At 39.0% G+C, this 18933-nt stretch overlaps 1 protein-coding gene across 2 annotated transcripts in view; it reads left to right on the top strand.

The window, feature by feature from the left end:
* The first annotated feature begins 440 nt into the window (after positions 1-440).
* COPS4 (COP9 signalosome subunit 4) overlaps positions 441-18933 on the top strand; it is a 37447-nt gene continuing 18954 nt past the window's right edge. The window contains exons 1-6 of one of the 2 annotated variants that reach the window (XM_032632918.1): positions 441-678; positions 9304-9383; positions 11689-11840; positions 12932-13035; positions 17667-17820; positions 17981-18131. In XM_032632918.1, the coding sequence (XP_032488809.1) occupies positions 605-678; positions 9304-9383; positions 11689-11840; positions 12932-13035; positions 17667-17820; positions 17981-18131 (715 nt within the window). In that variant the 5' untranslated portion in view covers positions 441-604. The remainder of the gene's footprint in view (positions 679-9303; positions 9384-11688; positions 11841-12931; positions 13036-17666; positions 17821-17980; positions 18132-18933) is intronic. The other variant, XR_004350044.1, reaches the window with a different exon arrangement.

Genomic DNA, 18933 nt, shown 5'->3' on the forward strand with positions numbered 1-18933 from the left:
GGAACAGCTGGTAGAGTGAAAGGGCATGTTATTAATAATTACTCCAGAACAACAGATGGAAAATGGCACTGTCCTGGACAAACTGGGAGGTATGATCAACCTATATAAAGGGGGCAGAGTGGGAAGGGGAATGGGGACCTTTTTCATTGTACTTTACAAAAAGTACCGGTCTGTGGTGAATTGTAACCAAAAACAACTCGTTCTTTACCACGGGTAGTTAAGGGCTGCCTTAAAGAACAAGGAACGGTAAACCACAGACGTGAGACACGGAACTTGATGAAAATCCGGTAGTTTTGCGTATCGGGCATTTGTTGGGGTTGCACAAGCGACACAGCCTCTTGGAGTTCATCCGCCAATCCGAAGTGGGAGCGTGCGAGCCTGAGCCTGTGAGAGAAGCCCGGGCCGGCCTCGGACTTGAGGAGTGGAGCTTCGCGTCACTCAACCCTGGGGGCGGGCCTAACGCAGGCTCCCACTCTCGGCGGTCTGGCCCACACAGGCGCTACTCTGTGGCATCTCGGGTTCTCTCTAGCCGCACTCTGGAGGCCTACACTCGTTTTCTTTTGGCCGTGAGAGGCCTCGCAGCCTTCGCTGAGCTGGGAGAAAGATGGCGGCAGCCGTGCGACAGGATTTGGCCCAGCTCATGAATTCGAGCGGCTCTCATAAAGATCTGGCGGGCAAGTGAGTATTTCCCAGGGGCCTGGGAGGTGGAGAGTAAAGCCAGAGACTTGTTCTCCTTGGATTGACAGCGGCTTTCGGATGTGAGGCTAGGAGCGGGCCTGATGACCAAGGGGGCGGGCCTGAGGTCGGTTGTGTAGGCAAATGTTGGGAGCAGCAGAAAACTGGAAGGGACCTTGTGTAAGGAGCCCTCAGGACCGTAGATCTGGGGTGACTGTCAACGTTTGCAGTCCCTGATGGCATCCTTTCCAGTATCTTAAGATTCTAGAAGCGCGGTTTGTGGGAGGACTGCTTCCATGGCCTTCTAAGCCTTCCCTGGTGCCCCTTCCCATCGCCTGCCGGCCTCTCACACTGAATCCTGGCCTCTCTTTGCCCCTGCTCCCCCCTTTTTTCGTTTTGGTTGAAGGGAAATTTATATTCTGGGACCTTGGTGTAGAGTTTTCTGGGGAGATGGCTTCTTGAGGCTGAGGGGACTGAGGAGGTATGGCCGCTATCATGTCGTTCAGAGCCACTTGAACCATCTTCTGTGGGCTGTGTTTTGGGTACTCTCTCTCCGCCACCAACTCTGAAGAAGGGCACGTAGGCGGCATGTCACCATAACATGGGTCGGGATGTCTAGAGTAGTGATGTTTGCAGGGATCTGGATTGTTTAGGAATTTGGTCGGAATTTATGTGGAAGGCTTAGGTGCACTCCAACTTAAAATTTGTGATACGTGCCTGCCCTGCAAGCAGTGTTAGTTACAGACAGACAGAAAGATGTCAGTTTTCTCTTTGTAGATTTCACAGCACTGTTTTTTGTTTTTTTGGGTTTTTTTGTAATGAACATGCATTCTGTTTAAAGTGTGCTTCTCAAGTTGATCCAGTTTACATCCCGACGGCTGAGATCACTTTGATCCATTCAATAGGATACGACTGCTCTAACCTGGCCGCTGAAACCTTGACTTTGTTTTATGTTTTTGTCTGGTGGTAAATGTAATCTGCTTTATCAGTGGGAAATTTAGCTGCGTATCTTGGGCTTAACTACTTTGTGGGGCAATTTCCCTCTCGGGAAAATGGGATGATCATATATATCCTGTCTGAGGACAAAATGAGTATGTGTGTGTATATGCACTTATATCACACTTACATCACTTAGAACAGTACCTGACACTTAGAAACAGCCATAGGATTGTCGTTGTTACTATTATTATTAAGCAGTTAGTAAATACGTATGGACGTAATAATCCCTGGGTTGGAAATAAGTTGAATATGTCTCATAGCTCAATCCGTTTTGCATGTAATTTTAATAGATTTGGATGAAAGTAAAACTAGCTTATATTTTTTTTTCCATGCCTGCTCTCCTTTTTGTTTTGGTGAAAAAAATAAGTGCATTAGGTCTTCCCTAGTGGCGCAGTGGTTGAGAGTCCGCCTGCCGATGCAGGGGACACGGGTTCGTGCCCCGGTCCGGGAGGATCCCACATGCCGTGGAGCGGCTGGGCCCGTGAGCCATGGCCGCTGGGCCTGTGCGTCTGGAGCCTGTGCTCTGCAACGGGACAGGCCACAACAGTGAGAGGTCCGTGTACAGGAAAAAAAAAAAAAAAAGTTTATTAGTTATCAGAAGAGATAAAGTTTTCATGTATTTGCAGGATTCTGAAACTTAAGCTAAGCATTTACTTCCTCCGCTCTGAATTGCAGATAAACAATAGTATCCACCTTATTGAGTGCTTTAGTTATTTACTGCTCTGTAAACAAATCAGAAACTTAGTGGTGTAAAACAACTATAATTTCTCAATATGCTTTGGGTCTACTGAGCTATTTTGCTGGTCTTGTCCGGGCCCACTCATACAAGTGCAGTCAACTGGCAGCTCAGCTGGGGTTGGTGGGGCTAAAATGGACTCACATACACATCTAGCTGTTGGCTGGGTCTCTCTCCACACTGCCTCTCATTCAGTAGTTTAGCTGAGGATTCCTTACAGGGCCTTGGGAGTGTTCCAAGAGGGTGAGAGTAGAAGCTGCGAGGTCTCTTAAAGCTACCCTTGGAAGTCTCACAACATCAGTTCTCAAATACTGGTCAAAGTAAGTCACATGAGCAGGCCAGATTCAAGGGGAGGGGAAATGGAGTCTACCTCTTTATGGGAAGAGTGGCCAAGTTACACTAGATACCATTACTGTAACAATCTAGTACACAGGATTATTATGAAGATTAAATAAAATAATGTGCTTGATAACTGATAGCCAGTGAGGAAAGTCTTGGCCTTGCCTGTGGGTACATATCTGGTCCTATCTGGGCAAGAACGTGTCATATTTATTTTCATAAGAAAACAGTTCTGCCAGCTACATGCTTTATGAGAGAAATACTCTTGGAATATATCAGTGGTTTTAGGCTTTATGTTAGGAGCTGAGTAACAAAGGATTCCATATTAAGAAGTAATGGAGTAAATTCCTTTTTAAAATACTGATACTGTGTGTTACCAGGAATTTGCAGAATATTTATAACAGTAGTTATTCAATAAATATTGTTTGACTCAATGAATAGCTGGAAAGGTGCAGAGCATATATTTGAAACCAGGTTTGTCTACTCTAAAAAGCTCATTTTTAACCCATCAGACTACACTGCTTTTCTTGTCAAAACTTCAATTAGAAATGCTTTCCCATAACTATGAAATAACACAACAGTCTGAAATTGATGTAAGAAATTATCACATGAGAAGCATTTTTGCAAATTATATAGACTGCTTTTGTACATATTATGCATTGTGTTCGTTATCTCATATAAAGTTTTAGAAGAAGCGAAAAGCCTTGAGAGAGGGAGCATTTGTTGTGATAGCTTATCTTATTCACTTGGCTAAAACCTGTGTGATTCTTCAAAATTCAGTTCAGATGTTATTTCTTCCAAAAAACCTTCTCTGAACAACCATCAACACATGGAGGACCTGGTTAGTTGCTCTTCCCATGCCCAGTGGCATCCTATGTTTACCTCTATGATAGCAGTTACTTGTTTTGTCTTTTTACTTCTTGCTTTTCCAACTAGAATGTTATCTCTTTGAGGGCAGGTTTGAGGTCATGGATTATAGGTCTTTGTTGAGTCAATCCTATATAAATATGACCTTTTTTTTTTTCCTTCCCAGTTCTGTGGTGTGGAGGGTATTCAGAGGAAAATATCAGGCCTTTGAAATCTAAATGCTTCATTTTACAAAAAGCTGTCAATCTGGAGAAAGGAGAGAAAGGGAGACCTTTTAGCTGCCCTTGACTATTAAAAAAGCTGTTTTGCAGAAAAGAAAATAGACTTTTCTACCTCACAGAGGTAGACTTTGGATCACAGCTTTCTAGTAATACAGTGGAATAGAATTGTCAAAAAATAGAGGATACACACACACACACACACACACACACACACACACACACACACGAAACAGAGGTCAGACCTCAAAGTCCCCTTCTAACGCAGATTCTCTGGTTTTCTGTTATTCCCACACACAAGTTTCAGCGGTTCCCATCTGAAGAGTGGAGTTCCCTAAAATCTAGTGTTTACCATATGCCAAGCACAACTTTACTTACATTTTAAAATCTTAAACAGTAGGTGATAGTATTTACATTACATGTGAGAAAACAGAGGTGAAACCCTTTGCTCTGGGGTCACATAGCTAGTGACAAAGCCAGAATACAGTCTGTCTGCTTGGCTCAGAGCCCTTAACTCGAAACACCTACCTACCTTTTGGTTTTATATTACTTTCAGCAAACTGGACTGCATTTCAGACAAATTTTTTTTGCCTAGAATTTCTGTCTTCTCCTACTCTTTCCCATTTAACACTAACTAAGTCCAAATATTTAGACTGCTTAAAGATCAACCTCATTGGTGGATGAACGTGGAGTCTGTCATACAGAATGAGGCAAGTCAGAAAGAGAAAAACAAATACCATATGCTAATGCATATATATGGAATCTTAAAAAAAAAAATGGTTCTCATGAACCTAGTGGCAGGACAGAAATAAAGACACAGGCATAGAGAATGGACTTGAGGACAGGGGGAGGGGGAAGGGTAAGCTGGGATGAAGTGAGAGAGTAACATTGACATATATACTCTACCAAATGTGAAATAGATAGCTAGTGGGAAGCAGCTGCATAGCACAGGGAGATCAGCTCGGTGCTTTGTGACCACCTAGAGGGGTGGGATAGGGAGTGTGGAAGTGAGATGTAAGAGGGAGGGATATGGAGATATATGTATGCATATAGCTGATTCACTTTGTTATACAGCAGAAACTAACACAACATTGTAAAGCAATTATACTCCAATAAAGATGTTAAAAAAAAAAGATCAACCTCATTAGGAAATTATTTCTGTCTTCTAAAAAATTATATTAGCACTTAGCTGTAAGATTTTGTCTTTAATATTCTGCAACTTCATTATGATGTGTCTGTGGATTTGATTTTACTTATGTCAATTAGCTTCTGCTGTGAAATAAACCACCCCAGAACTTCACGGCTTAAAACAACAATCATTTATTTAGCTCATAGTTCTGTTGTTTGGTACTTTGGGCTGGGCTCAGCTGGTTGATTCTTCCCTATTCCACGTGGTCTTGGTTCCACAGGGGCTCCAGGTGCACCTGTAGTCAGCTACATGTAGCCAGTCAGGTCAGGTAGGCAGCTCTGCTTCTCTGTTGGCTGGGGCGGTGGCAGGTGACTGGGCTACATACCTCATAATCCAATAGGTCAGCCTGGACCCATTCATGTGGCAAAGCCGCGTTCCAGCAGGTAAAGACAAATTCTCTCAAAGTCCAGGCTTGGAACGGGCACTTTACTTCTATTTCTGTTGCCTTCTATTGGTCAAAACAAGCCCAGATGAAAGGGTAGGGAGATAAACTCTACCTCTTGATGTGAAGAGTTACGAAGTCACATTGCAAAGGGGCATAGATACAGAGAGTAAAAGAAATGTGGGCAATTTTTGTGAGTGCTTTACCGCATGGGTCCCCAGCTCCCCGGGCGTTGGACCGCTAATGGTCCGAGGCCTGTTAGGAACCGGATCGCAGAAGAGAGCAGGAGGTGAGCTGCCGGCGAAGCTTCATCTGCCGCCCCCCATCGCGCCCTGTTGCTCGCGTTACCGCCTAAACCACCGCCACACCCCAGCACACCCCTTCCATGGAAAAATTGTCTTCCACGAAACCCATCCCTGGTGCCAAAAAGGTTGGGAACCACTGCTCTACTGCATTATCCTGGTTAAGCTTCATTGTGTTTCTTGAATCAATGGATTGGATCATTCATTGTTCTGAGAGGTTTTTCAGCTCTCTGTCTCTTTATTTTATTTTATTATTATCATTATTTTTTGCGGTACGCGGGCCTCTCACTGTTGTGGCCTCTCCCGTTGCGGAGCACAGGCTCCGGACGCGCAGGCTCAGCGGCCATGGCTCACGGGCCCAGCCGCTCCGCGGCATGTGGGGTTTTCCCGGACCGGAGCACGAACCCGTGTCCCCCTGCATTGGCAGGCGGACTCTCAACCACTGCGCCACCAGGGAAGCCTGTTCTCTCTTTAAATGTTGCCTCTGTCCCGTTCTATTTTCTCCTCTAGGCCCCGGGTGAAACCCTTGTTAGGCCTTGTTACTGTGACCTCTGTGCCCCTTACTCTGTCTTCTGTACTTTCCATTTCAAGGCTTTATTCTGGATAAGTTCTCCTACTTTCTAGTTTGTCAGTTCGTCAAATGTGTCTAGTCTGCTGTTAAGAACTACACCGAATTTCAAGTTTTGGTAATATTATTTTTTAGTTCTATAGCTTTTGGTGATTCTTTTTTCAAATGACACTATTTATGGTTCCTAGTTTATTCTGAAACTTTTTAAAAGCCTGTCTTTGTCTCTATAAACTTGATAAACATAAGTGTATTTCAGTCTTTCTGGTAACTCCAGTATCTGGAGTCCCTGTTTGTTGCTATTGACTGTTGTTTTTGTTGATTCCAGCTAATATTGTCATATGCATTGTAATGTTTGTTGTTGGGCAAATTATTTTTAAATGTATTTTTAGAAACAACTGGAGGTCTATGATGTTACCTTTCAGGGAGGATTTTCATTTCCTTCTGCTGGACACCTGACAGGGTTAGGAGTCTAGGACCAAGGCTTCCAAATTTATTGGTCTTCTTACTAGATGATCCTTGGAATAGAATTTGTAACCATACTTCCAAAGTGCTAGTGTTTCCTCCTTTGGCAGGTAAAACACCTTAGATTCCTGTTCTAGTTTTATCAGTCAGCCGGAAATTGCAACTTGCCTTTCAGCGTTTCCAGCAGATGGCAGAACACCCCAGAGCCGAGCCCACTTCTCCCCAGCAGAAGTGCCTCTCTGCCTCTCAGCTCTCTTTCCACAGTCAGCAAATGCTTTCAGGCAGAAGCTATGGTTCACGTCTTTGCGCTCTTAGTCTCTTCTCTTTACTCTTTCTTGTTAGGATTTTATGCTATTAAATTTTTTTTTCATTTCTTTCAACTTTTTATGTTGTTTTGGAGGCAGGATTGGTCCAATGTCTATTTCACCATTACTGTAAATGAAAGATCTGTGAATACATACCTGTTACACTCATTTTGAGCATGGATAGTGACTGTGGTACAGTTTCATGTGTATATGTTTTATTTACCTCCAGATTCCTTTCAAGTGCCAAGAAATCAGAAATTGACATACTGAACTTTAGTTCACATACATAATAGATGCTCGATAAACATTTGTTGATGATGAATGGATAGGACAGATGCAAAGTGCCTTAATTAATTTTCTTTTCCTCCATAATATTTTTTAATGAAAAAATATTTGGTACTTGTCATGTTCTCCACATCAGTCACTTTTCCATCTTTTCCATTGATTTAGATTGGGTTTTTTTTGGTGTTCTCAATACAGGTTAGTTGATTGATAAGTTATGAAACTATATATTAAAACTTAAATTATTAGCAAATTTTTATAAGTGAGACATTGTCATCTTTGAATACAATATTGTTAGTATAAAATAACTGGGATTTAAGAGTAAGAGGGTTTAGCCATAGTCTTCATTTAATTGATTATGAAAAACAAGCCAATCTAAAAAAGAAATAATAAACCATTGAATGCATTAATTAGAACCATGCCCAGGGCAATAAAGTAAATGTATAAATACAGATATGGAAAATACATGTGTATGTGTGTGTGTATATATGTATATATGTAGAGAGAGAGAATGAGTTTTGTTTGTTTGTTTGTTTTTTGGCTGTGCTGCACAGTTTGTGGGATCTCAGTTCTCTAACCAGGGATTGAACCCAGGCCACGGCAGCAAAAGCGCCGAATCCTAACCACTAGGCCACTGGGAAACTCCCGAGAATGAGATATTCAATGTAAATAAATTTTTAGATAACTGTATTTCATCCCTCAAATGTAGCAATTTTTAAAATGACAATTTTTTATTTTAAAGCTTGATAATATTTCCTTGCTTTCTTGGAATTGTTTGTCTCTTCTTTTGGAGTTAGCTATCTTTTCTGTCAGTATACCTGCTTTCTTACAAAGCCAGTTTGATTCACTACTGTTTTGAGAAATCGTATCACCAAGGCTGTGAGAATATTGTATGAGTTGAGAATCAGTAAGTGCTGAATTGTAGCTTGAGGGTGTGCCCTACAAATACAAGTCATAAATTTGAATGAGTTTGGGCCCTATTTGTATATTTTTATTTCTTGACTATATTCTGGATAATGCTCTGAATAATTGCAGTTGGGTTTGTAAAATGCATTAACTAATGCTTTTAATAAATATGATTGAGACAAACAAAAGGGATAAAGAATAGTATAATACCAATGTACCAACCACTCAATTTAAGAAATAAAATGTTACTAATACTGCTGTATCTTTGAGTCCTTATGATGTGCCAAGTACCCTTCTAGGCATTGTATATATAGCAGTAAACAAAACAAAAATCCCTGTCCTCATGGAGTTTACAGTTTAGGAAGGAACTTACCATTGCCTAATAATTGTTAGTGTTCTTGTTTTCAACATTTCCCCATCATTTGTAGAATGCTAATTTGAATTTTGTGTGATCATGAATACTAGGCAGAATAGTTATTGGAACTGAATGCAAATAAAGAACTAATAGGCACTGAAGGATGTTCTGTCAGGACATTTGGCTTAGTGGAATGTATTTTGTACACACTAAGACATTTAATCTCTAATATTTGGCTTCATTGCATAGTCAACATTATCCTATTGTTGGCAACCCTAGATTCATTAGGTCCATAAGGAAAAGGTTCTGGGCCACCTCAAGTGTTCTTGTGTGTACTTTAGTGAAGGAAATATAGCTTATCTTTTGAGGCACTTGAAAGAAAATTGACGTTTCAAATTCAAAACTAAAACTTGAAAGAAAAAGTAGCACCTTAGATCCATTAACTTAGACTTACTCTTTTTGTGATAGACATGAAAACTTAAAAAATGGTGATATACTGTAAAGAAAACTAGAAGAAGCAGCACTTTGAATTACAGATTTAGTGTTTCTTGTGATGAACTAGAAACTTAAAAAAAAAAATCTGTAATGTACTATGAAGAAAACCGCAAACTAGAGCACTATGAAAGAAACCAGGGTAAATAGAAATGAACAAACATCAAAGTTAGCATTAGACTATATAATGCCTTCTAAACACTTTTTCTTTTTGGTATTGTTTTAGGTATCGTCAGATACTGGAAAAAGCCATTCAGTTATCTGGGGCAGAACAGCTAGAAGCTTTGAAAGCTTTTGTGGAAGCAAGTAAGTGGAATGAAAATTCTGTGTTTGCCTTGTATTACTGAGTTAGGACTTAAAAGCTTGCTCAAGCCTTGTTTTATATCAGATTGTCAGTATAATTTACATTGAGATTAAATTAAATATGCATTGAGCTTGATTGATTTTAGAATTTAAACTACTTACAACTTGATATTTGATTGTTTTTCAATGTGAAGCCATTGTTACATTTACAATTAAGGTTTTGTATAGTTATTGATAAAGCAACTGATGGAGAGACAATATAGCAAATGATAAAAAAGAATAGTCTGGATTCAAATCCTTGTCTGCTATTTTATTAGCTATGTGATCTTGGGTAGGTTATATAACCTCTTTGTGCCTCCTTTTCCTTGTCTATAAAATGGGGATATGATACCTACCCTGTAGAATTGTTGGGAGATTAAATGAGTTAATATCCATAATGGAGTGCTTAGAATAGTACCTGGCACATGATAAGTACTAGATAAGTGTTAGCTGTTGTTAATGTTAAGAACATTTCTTTTGAATGGGAACTAGAAATTTCCATTCTTTAAGACACTCTTCCCCATTCCCTGACTTCTAACATATCCAGTTATCTGGAAAATTACTCAAAATTCAGGCTGGAATTTATCCTGAGTTCACAATATTAATGATATTTGATAGTGCTTTACAGTTTACAGTGTGCTTTCATACACATTATCCATCACACAGGTTCCTTTTCATAACCTTGTGACTAACAATGCAGGTATAGATAGCCCTATATAATATATTATAAAATGAGTCTCAGGATTAAGTGACTTTTTCCCCCAAGGACATTCAGTTAGTCAGTGACAGAGCCCAGACTAGAAACTAAGTTTTCTTACTTATAGTTCTTATGTACTTATATTTCCCTGAGAAGTCCTAGTTTGTATAGTAATTTCTAACAGTTATAGGTACCTAATGGCACTTGTAATGAAACTGTTCTCAGTCACATCCAGTATCATCCAATTCCAATTAATATACTATAAACTGATTAGTTACAAGGCCTGTCAGTTACTGCCTCAAAAAATTGGGGCCTGCAATGTGAGACAAACTGGCAATGGTTTCAGAAAAACTCTTTTAGTGGCTTTTTTTTTAAGACCGTTGCAGTTAGTAGCAAAAGAGTAGTGCTTTTTATAAATTTTGATCTTTATATAAACTTTGAATCCAATGAACCACCAAAAAAAAAAAGCAGTCGGGCTTCCCTGGTGGCGCAGTGGTTGGGAGTCCGCCTGCCGATGCAGGGGACACAGGTTCGTGCCCCGGTCTGGGAAGATCCCACATGCCATAGAGCAGCTGGGCCCGTGAGCCATGGCCGCTGAGCCTGCGCTCCGCAACGGGAGAGGCCACAACAGTGAGAGGCCCGCGTACCGCATAAAAAAAAAAAAAAAAAAGCAGTCTACTGTTAAAATCATTTGCATCAACTGAATAGCTTTGAACTGTCATTTATTTCCCCAGTAACTACTGATTTAAACTTAATTTATCTAAGGAGTGGTTCACAAGCATGATGCATCTTTTTAAAATGTAATAATAGTGATAATAATAACTAACATTTGCTGAGTGCTATGTGCCAGGTATTGTTTAAAGCACTTTATGTATATTGCATTTAAGCTTCACAGCAACCTTATCCACATTTTACAGAAGAGGAAAGAGAAGCACAGAGAAGTTAAGTCTCTTGCCTGAGGGCATGTAATCAGGAGGATTTGGAAGCAGTGTGGCTCCAGAGTTTTCATCCTTAATCATATATAATAATACCTCATAAATGTTTATAAACAGTGTCATAAAATATGTCTATGCATCTAGTGCTGACCTAAGTTCTTATTTGTTGTGTTTATCAGGAAAGTACAAGTGGCAGTAACTGTCACTACTCGCTTTATTTAAACTTCATGAAAATTATTTCACTATTTCTTCTTTAACTCTTTTTTTGTAGCTAGGTAGAATATAAGAACATAAATAAAAATATTAAGTGTTTCTGTGCCTTCACTTTGTAGAAAAATAAAGAAGAGAAAAGAATGACTTAAAATTCTCAACTGTTAAAACTTTTTCCCAGCCATTTCTGTTTCTTAGAGAAGTTGTGGTATTTTTACTGTTTTGTTGTAGTTGTTATGTGATCAGATAATTCAGCATAAGGAAAACTGGTTCTATAATATAAGGTCACAAGGGTGTGGAGATCCCTAAATAATGCTTTGAAGAGTACACTGGTATATATTATTTTTAGTATTAATTTTAGGTGAAAATTGATTGCTTAATGAAAACATAAATTACTCATGTTGTCTTATCCCTTACTTTTAACAAGTGGTAAATGAGAATGTCAGCCTCGTGATCTCTCGCCAGTTGCTGACTGATTTCTGCACACATCTCCCTAACCTACCTGATAGCACAGCCAAAGAAATCTATCATTTCACCTTGGAAAAGATCCAGCCTAGAGTCATTTCATTTGAGGAGCAGGTAAAAACCTAGAGCAGTGGTTTTTGTTTTGTTTTTAGGACTCTGTTTATTATGTGTTTCTTTTTTTTTTAAATTGAGATATAATTGATGTACAATATTATTATAAGTTGCAAGTGTACAACATAGTGATTCACGATTTTTAAAGGTTATATTCCATTTATAGTTATTATAAAATATTGGCTATTAGAGTGGCGATTTTTAAACTTGAGATAGCAGCAATTATTTTGAAAGATACTATTAAATTTTTAAAAGAGGTAATCATTCAACTTCATTTTTACAAAACAGTGTGCCAAACAGCGTGCCAAACAGCATTTTACAATGTGAGATCAAATAAATATCATGATGTTTTAAGTCCAGCTGACATTTGCTCATATACTATAATTTGGTTTTATGAACCAAATATTACTCTTTAGATAATTTTATTTTATTTTATGTATTTATTTATTTATTTTATTTTTGGCTGCGTTGGGTCTTCGTTGCTGCGCACGGGCTTTCTCTAGTTGCGGCAAGTGGGACCTACTCTTCACTGCGATGCGCGGGCTTCTCATTGTGGTGGCTTCTTTTGTTGCGGAGCACGGGCTCTAGGCGCACGGGCTTCAGTAGTTGTGGCGTGCGGGCTCTAGAGCGCAGGCTCAGTAGTTGTGGTGCACAGGCTTAGTTGCTCTGCAGCATGTGGGATCTTCCTGGACCAGGGCTCAAACCTATGTCCCCTGCATTGGCAGGCGGATTCTTAACCACTGTGCCACCAGGGAAGTCCCTAGATAATTTTTAAAAATCAGTAAAATTGTTGATTAGGCTAAGAACATAGGAGAACTCCAGCATTACATATGCAGTGACACAAAAGCAAAACTTAATATTTCAACTAAATTATTGCCATAATCCACATTGCAGAATGTGTTAGTTCACTCTTTTGATATTCTGTAAATGCAAAATTCATTAAAAATTTGGGTAGTCTAGGTAAACTTTTACTATTTACTTGCCTGCATAATATGTTGAATGAGAGCATTGTCACAATAGATTATCATCTATTTATTTTAACTAGTTTACTAATATCAGTGGAAGTAATTTAACATGTATACCTCCTATTCCAGGTTGCTTCCATAAGACAGCATCTTGCATCCATATATGAAAAAGAAGAAGATTGGAGAAATGCAGCCCAAGTGTTGGTGGGAATTCCTTTGGAAACAGGACAAAAGTATAGTAAATAGTGGATATAAAACATGTATAATTGTTCACTTCTTTTTTTTTTTACATTCTGGTACAGGAAACAGATAATGAACAATTTAATAAATAAGTAAAATTTGTACTATTTTAGAAGGTGATAAGTGCTATGGGGAAAAGGGGCAAAGTGGGGACAAGATGTATTATTAAATAGGGTGATTAGAGTGGTAGGGTAGTCCTGATATCACCTTTTCAAACACTTGAAGGAGGTAACAGAGTAGCTATGAGCTGTCTGAGGGAAGAGTTATCAGTAGATCCTTTTAGAGAGGATGGCTAGTGCAAAGGCCCTAAGACTGGAACATGCTTGGAGTGTTGTTGTTGTTGTTTTTTTTTTTTTTTTTTTTTTTTGCTTGGAGTGTTTTAAGAAGAGCAGGGAGACCACCATGGGTGGAGTGAGCAAAGGGGAGTGTGATAGAGGGTGAGGTCAGAGAGTATTGGGTACCAGATTACATGGGGTCTTGTAAGCCATTGTAAGGCCTTTGGCTTTTTTTCTAAGTAAAACAATGGGGAGCCATTGGAGGATTTTGTACAGAGGACTGACATGATCTGATCATGTTAGATCATTCTAACTACTGAGTTGAGAGTAAACTGTAGACATGCGATGATAGAAGTAGGGACATTAGTTAAGAGGCTTATGAGCTACTGCAGGTGAGATGGAGATTGTGAGAAATGTTGGACCCTTGATGTGTTTTTAAGGTAAAGCTAAGGGTTCCTCGACAACTTGGACATGGAGTACAAGAAAAAGAGCCAAGATAAGTCCTGAGTTTCAGTGTGAATAGCTGGAAAAATAAAGTTGCCATCTACTGAGTGGTAAAGAATAGGTTTTGAGGGAAGATCAAGAGTTCTGTTTTGGACATGTGATAACCAAGTGGAAATATCTAGTAGGGAGTTGAATATATTAGTCTGGAGTTTAGGAGAGAGGTCTGGACTAGAGATGTACATTTGGGAGTCATTGATATATAAATGGAACTTAAGCCTTTAGATTGGACGAGATCTCCAAGGAAGGGCATATAGGTAGAGAAGAGCACTGAGTACTGAGCACTCTGACATTAAGAGGTCAGGGGCAGGAGGAAGATACAGTCCATTGAGGTAAGAGGAAAACCAGAAGAATGTGGAGTGTGATATCTCAGAAGCCAAATGAGGAAAATGTATCAAGAAGGAGCAAGGGATCAACATGGTGTTGATGGTCAAGTAAGATGAGGAGTTGAAGGTGAACCGTAAAAGGTAGTAACGTGGAGGTCATTGATGACCTTGGCAAAAGCTGTTTTGCTGAAATGGTGAGAGTGAAAGCCTGATTGGAGCTGTTTAAAAGAGAATGGGAAAAGAAGAATTGGAGATGGTGAGCATGGGCAGCTCTTTGGGGAAGTTTTCATAAAACGGAGCAGAGAAGTAGGGTAGAAGATGACAGCGGAGGTTAGGCTGAGATTATTTTTTCTTTTATGTTTCAGTGGAAAGCAAAAATTTGACATAGAGGAGTAGTGGAGAGGATTCTTGCAGGAGCAGACTAGAGGGGAAGGAATCCAGTGGAGGGATAGGCTTCAGATAAGAGCATGGACAGTTCATTTGTGGCAGAGTTTCTCAGCCTGAGCACTCTTGGCATTTTAGATCAGATAATTCTTTGTCCTGGAGGCTGTCCTGTGTATTGCAGATGTTTAGCAGCATCAGTGGCCTCTACTCACTAGATGCCAGTGACACCACTATGCCTAGTTGTGACAATCAAAAATGTCTGTAGGGCTTCCCTGGTGGCACAGTGATTGAGAGTCCGCCTGCCGATGCTGGGGACACGGGTTCGTGCCCTGGTCCAGGAAGATCCCACATGCCATGGAGTGGCTGGGCCCGTGAGCCATGGCCGCTGAACCTGTGAATCTGGAGCCTGTGCTCCGCAACGGGAGAGGCCACAACAGTGAGAGGCCTGCATACCGAAAAAAAAAAAAAAAATGTTTGTAAACATTGCAGATTGTTCCCTGGTGGGCAGAATAGTCCCAGTGATCTGTGGTAACAGCCAGGAACACAGAGTATATGGGTGCAGATATTAGTAATGTGGTGATGGAGTTTGTGCAAGTACTCTTTTCTTTGATTGTTTCAATACTCTTAGTGAAGTTGGAATCAGAGTCATCAGCTGAAGTGTGGATGGGGGTGAGAGTTGTGAGGTTGAGGAGATATAAGAATATCAAAAAAAATTCTCTGGGAGAGTGAGACGGTGTACAGCATTAAGGCTCATTTAAAGGTCGTAGTCACTAAAATGAGATCAGTCAGATTGGTTGGGTGTTTTTCTTCATCAGAGTTCGGCTACATGGTTGCAGGAAAGGAGTAGATGAACTATTAGGTTTAACCAGCATTATGATTTCGCCCAACCAGTATGACAGCATGAGAGGGGCAAGGGAGACGAGCGCACGTGCAATTCAGTGATGGAAATGATTGACCATAGGAATTAAGCCAGGTAAGGAGGAAGTGAGGCCTTTAAGGGGAAAAATACAATAACTGTAGTAGGATCAATGGTTTGGAGTCACAATGGGTTCAATGGATTGTTAGGTTTGAGATACTAGAGAAAATGAGATGGAAAAACAATTAGAAAAGATTAAGATGACTCTTATCCAGTCAGTCTTACCTTTGATATGTATTTTAAAAAATATTTATAGTTCTTTATGAAACATTCCTCCAAAGTATATTGTATAGAAGGATGAAAGGTGTGAAACTCTTGGTTGTATTATTAAACACACTTCCTCTTTCAGTTGGCAAGTATAAAAATACCAACTGAATGACAAAAAATATTTTCAGTTACTTCTCTACTCTTTTACCAGGTGAATAAGGGATTCTTTTTTTGTCTTCATTAATATTTGTGATCATAAGTCAAACACTACTTCAGGCATCTTGCCTTTTGTGCAGTTGTGAAATTGTTAGACAGTGATGCCCGTTGAAAAAGCAATCAGTATATTAAAAAGCCTTCATTTATACGCAGATGTTGAATTTTGTTTTCTAAGGCCTCTTGTTAATTTGGGGTTTTTCTTGGATAGTTTGAAAAGGCTGGAGGCTTTCTTAATTGCTTTGGTCTTATTCTGTCTGGAACAGTTTCTCCCTAGCACAGAGCAAATGATTTATTTTCATTGGTAGTTGATGTAAATATTAAATAGATATTGTTCTTTGCAGTGGTGGTAATTATCATTTTGAGAGTACTATAACATTATCTGTGAGGATACCAAGAACTGAAAATTCAGTGGTTTTTCTAAACAAGTTAAAGTGATTTGGGTAAATTATTGACAGCCTGTCTCTTTAAAAAATGATTCACTCTGATTATGAAAGTAATGGACATAATAGATATCTTGGCATAAAATATGAAAATGCAAAAAATATGGTGCTATTTATAGCAGTTTATGTAAATATGAGTTGTGAATGGAAATAATATAAAAATAATATATGACTTATGGAAAATTTTGAATTGATATAAAATTTTTTTTTTTTTCTGTACGCGGGCCTCTCACTGCCATGGCCTCTCCTGCTGCGGAGCACAGGCTCCGGATGTGCAGGCCCAGTGGCCATGGCCCACGAGCCCAGCCGCTCCGCGGCATGCGGGATCCTCCAGGACCGGGGCATGAACCCGTGTCCCCTTTATCGGCAGGTGGACTCTCAACCACTGTGCCACCAGGGAAGCTCGATATAAAAATTTTGCAGAATTAATTTCAAAGCTGGGCCAAGACAGTTGTAAACTCTGTTCTTGCCAAATGGTGGCTCCACTTTTGCTGGTAAATAGAATTAATTTTTCTGTGAGGATTAATCTTGAATTATATGAGTTTTGAATTATGTTAGGTCTTCAGTTATACATTTTTTGCATAAAATGTGACTATTGGGATAAAGAAGAAAAATGAAAACCACCTGTATTCTCAGAGATAATTGCTATTACTATCTTGATATGCATGTATAGAAATACATTTGGATGGTGTTTTATGTACTGTTTTATCCAATTTTTTCACTTAGCAAAAACTTATGACTATTATCAGAAGTAATTATTATAATAACTGTATAGCATCTACCATTTTTATGTACCACAACTTAATTGATTACCACAAATACGATTATGGGTGATTTCCATTTTTTTTTATTATGGATATTTATGAATAACTTTACAAATGAATATTCTGTACATATATATGTATGTACAACCATGATTTTTTTTTAAGGATTTATTTTTTAGAGGTAAAATACAGTAGGTAAAGAGGATATGCATTTTTAAAGCATTCAAAGGATGTTTGGAGAGCATACTGCCAAATTGTTTTCCAGGATGGTTGTACATGTTCATAGTTCCCCTGGTAGTATATGATATGTCCCTGAACTGAGCTTTTTTTTTTTTTTAAGATCTTTGATTTGTGAGATTATCTGAGGATTAGAAGAAGCTAAAATAAAACATGAACAATGATAAAAATAATAAAAATTCAATAAATCTTATTCTGGAAATATGTTTTAGCTTGTCTACGTAATATACTGCAATAAAAGTATGATTCCCTTATATTAACAGAATATATATAAGGAAAAAATAATGCATTTCCTACCACTCCCAAAATTTTCTTGATGAAATATTTAGTCATTCTCTGTCTTTCTGTTATACCCTAGACAGTACAATGTAGATTATAAACTGGAGACATACCTGAAGATTGCTAGGCTATATCTGGAGGATGATGATCCAGTCCAGGCAGAGGCTTACATAAATCGGGCATCATTGCTTCAGAATGAATCAACCAATGAACAGTTACAGATACATTATAAGGTAACAGATGAGCTAATTTGGAAAATTAATTTTGTATTGGAGAATCCTTCAGTAATAAGGTGCTCCAGAATATCTGATAAATGCTGTTATATAATAGAAATTTTCTTTTGCTTTTTATTTTTAATTTTTCTCCCTAATTGAAACATTTTCCCTCTTATAGGTCTGCTATGCACGTGTTCTTGATTACAGAAGAAAATTCATTGAAGCTGCACAAAGGTACAACGAGCTCTCCTACAAGACAATAGTGCACGAAAGTGAAAGACTAGAGGCCTTAAAACATGCTCTGCACTGTACCATCTTAGCATCAGCAGGTAAATATGTCATTTACACTTTAATGAACAGTAAGTTATCTTTGCTTAATAATTTCAGGTTCATTACTATTTGAGGATTTAGCAAGGAGCTATTCTTTAAGAGGATGTCTTATTAATAAAATTATGATAAATTTAAACAGTTAAAAACAGCGCATTGCTAACTTAAGACATTTTAAAATATGCATTTATCAGCCTATCAGGTATTAGGAGTAGTTAAGAGGTAATCTGAAGTTTAGTTCTCCTAAAATATCACTGAAAAAATGGATATTAAATTGAGAATTAGACAAAGGGAAATGAAAATTAAAATCTAGAAATGAGTGCTGTGATAATGTACTGCTTTGGGTTTTTATTTTTTATATTCAAGCCTCAGTTTTAGACCTGGTGCTTATCTTTTTCTTCCATAAATATAAATAATAAACTATTCTGTATCCTTTTTTACTAAACTGTAACATGTAAATCATTCAACTTATAAAGCAGGAAAGGGCATTGAGAGGAAATGCTGATAATTCTAAGCCATGGCTTGCTTTTCTAAATCATTTTAGAATGTCTATTTTTTTTTTTTTTTTTTTTTTGCGGTACTCGGGCCTCTCACTGTTGTGGCCTCTCCCGTTGCGGAGCACCGGCTCCGGACGCGCAGGCTCAGCGGCCATGGCTCACGGGCCCAGCCGCTCCGCGACATGTGGGATCTTCCCGGGCCGGGGCACGAACCCGTGTCCCCTGCATCGGTAGGCGGACTCTCAACCACTGCGCCACCAGGGAAGCCCAGAATGTCTATTTTTGAACTGTGTTTAGTTGAGAGCCT

This window comes from Phocoena sinus, chromosome 5, assembly GCF_008692025.1.
Source record: "Phocoena sinus isolate mPhoSin1 chromosome 5, mPhoSin1.pri, whole genome shotgun sequence".
NCBI classification, from domain to species: domain Eukaryota; kingdom Metazoa; phylum Chordata; class Mammalia; order Artiodactyla; family Phocoenidae; genus Phocoena; species Phocoena sinus.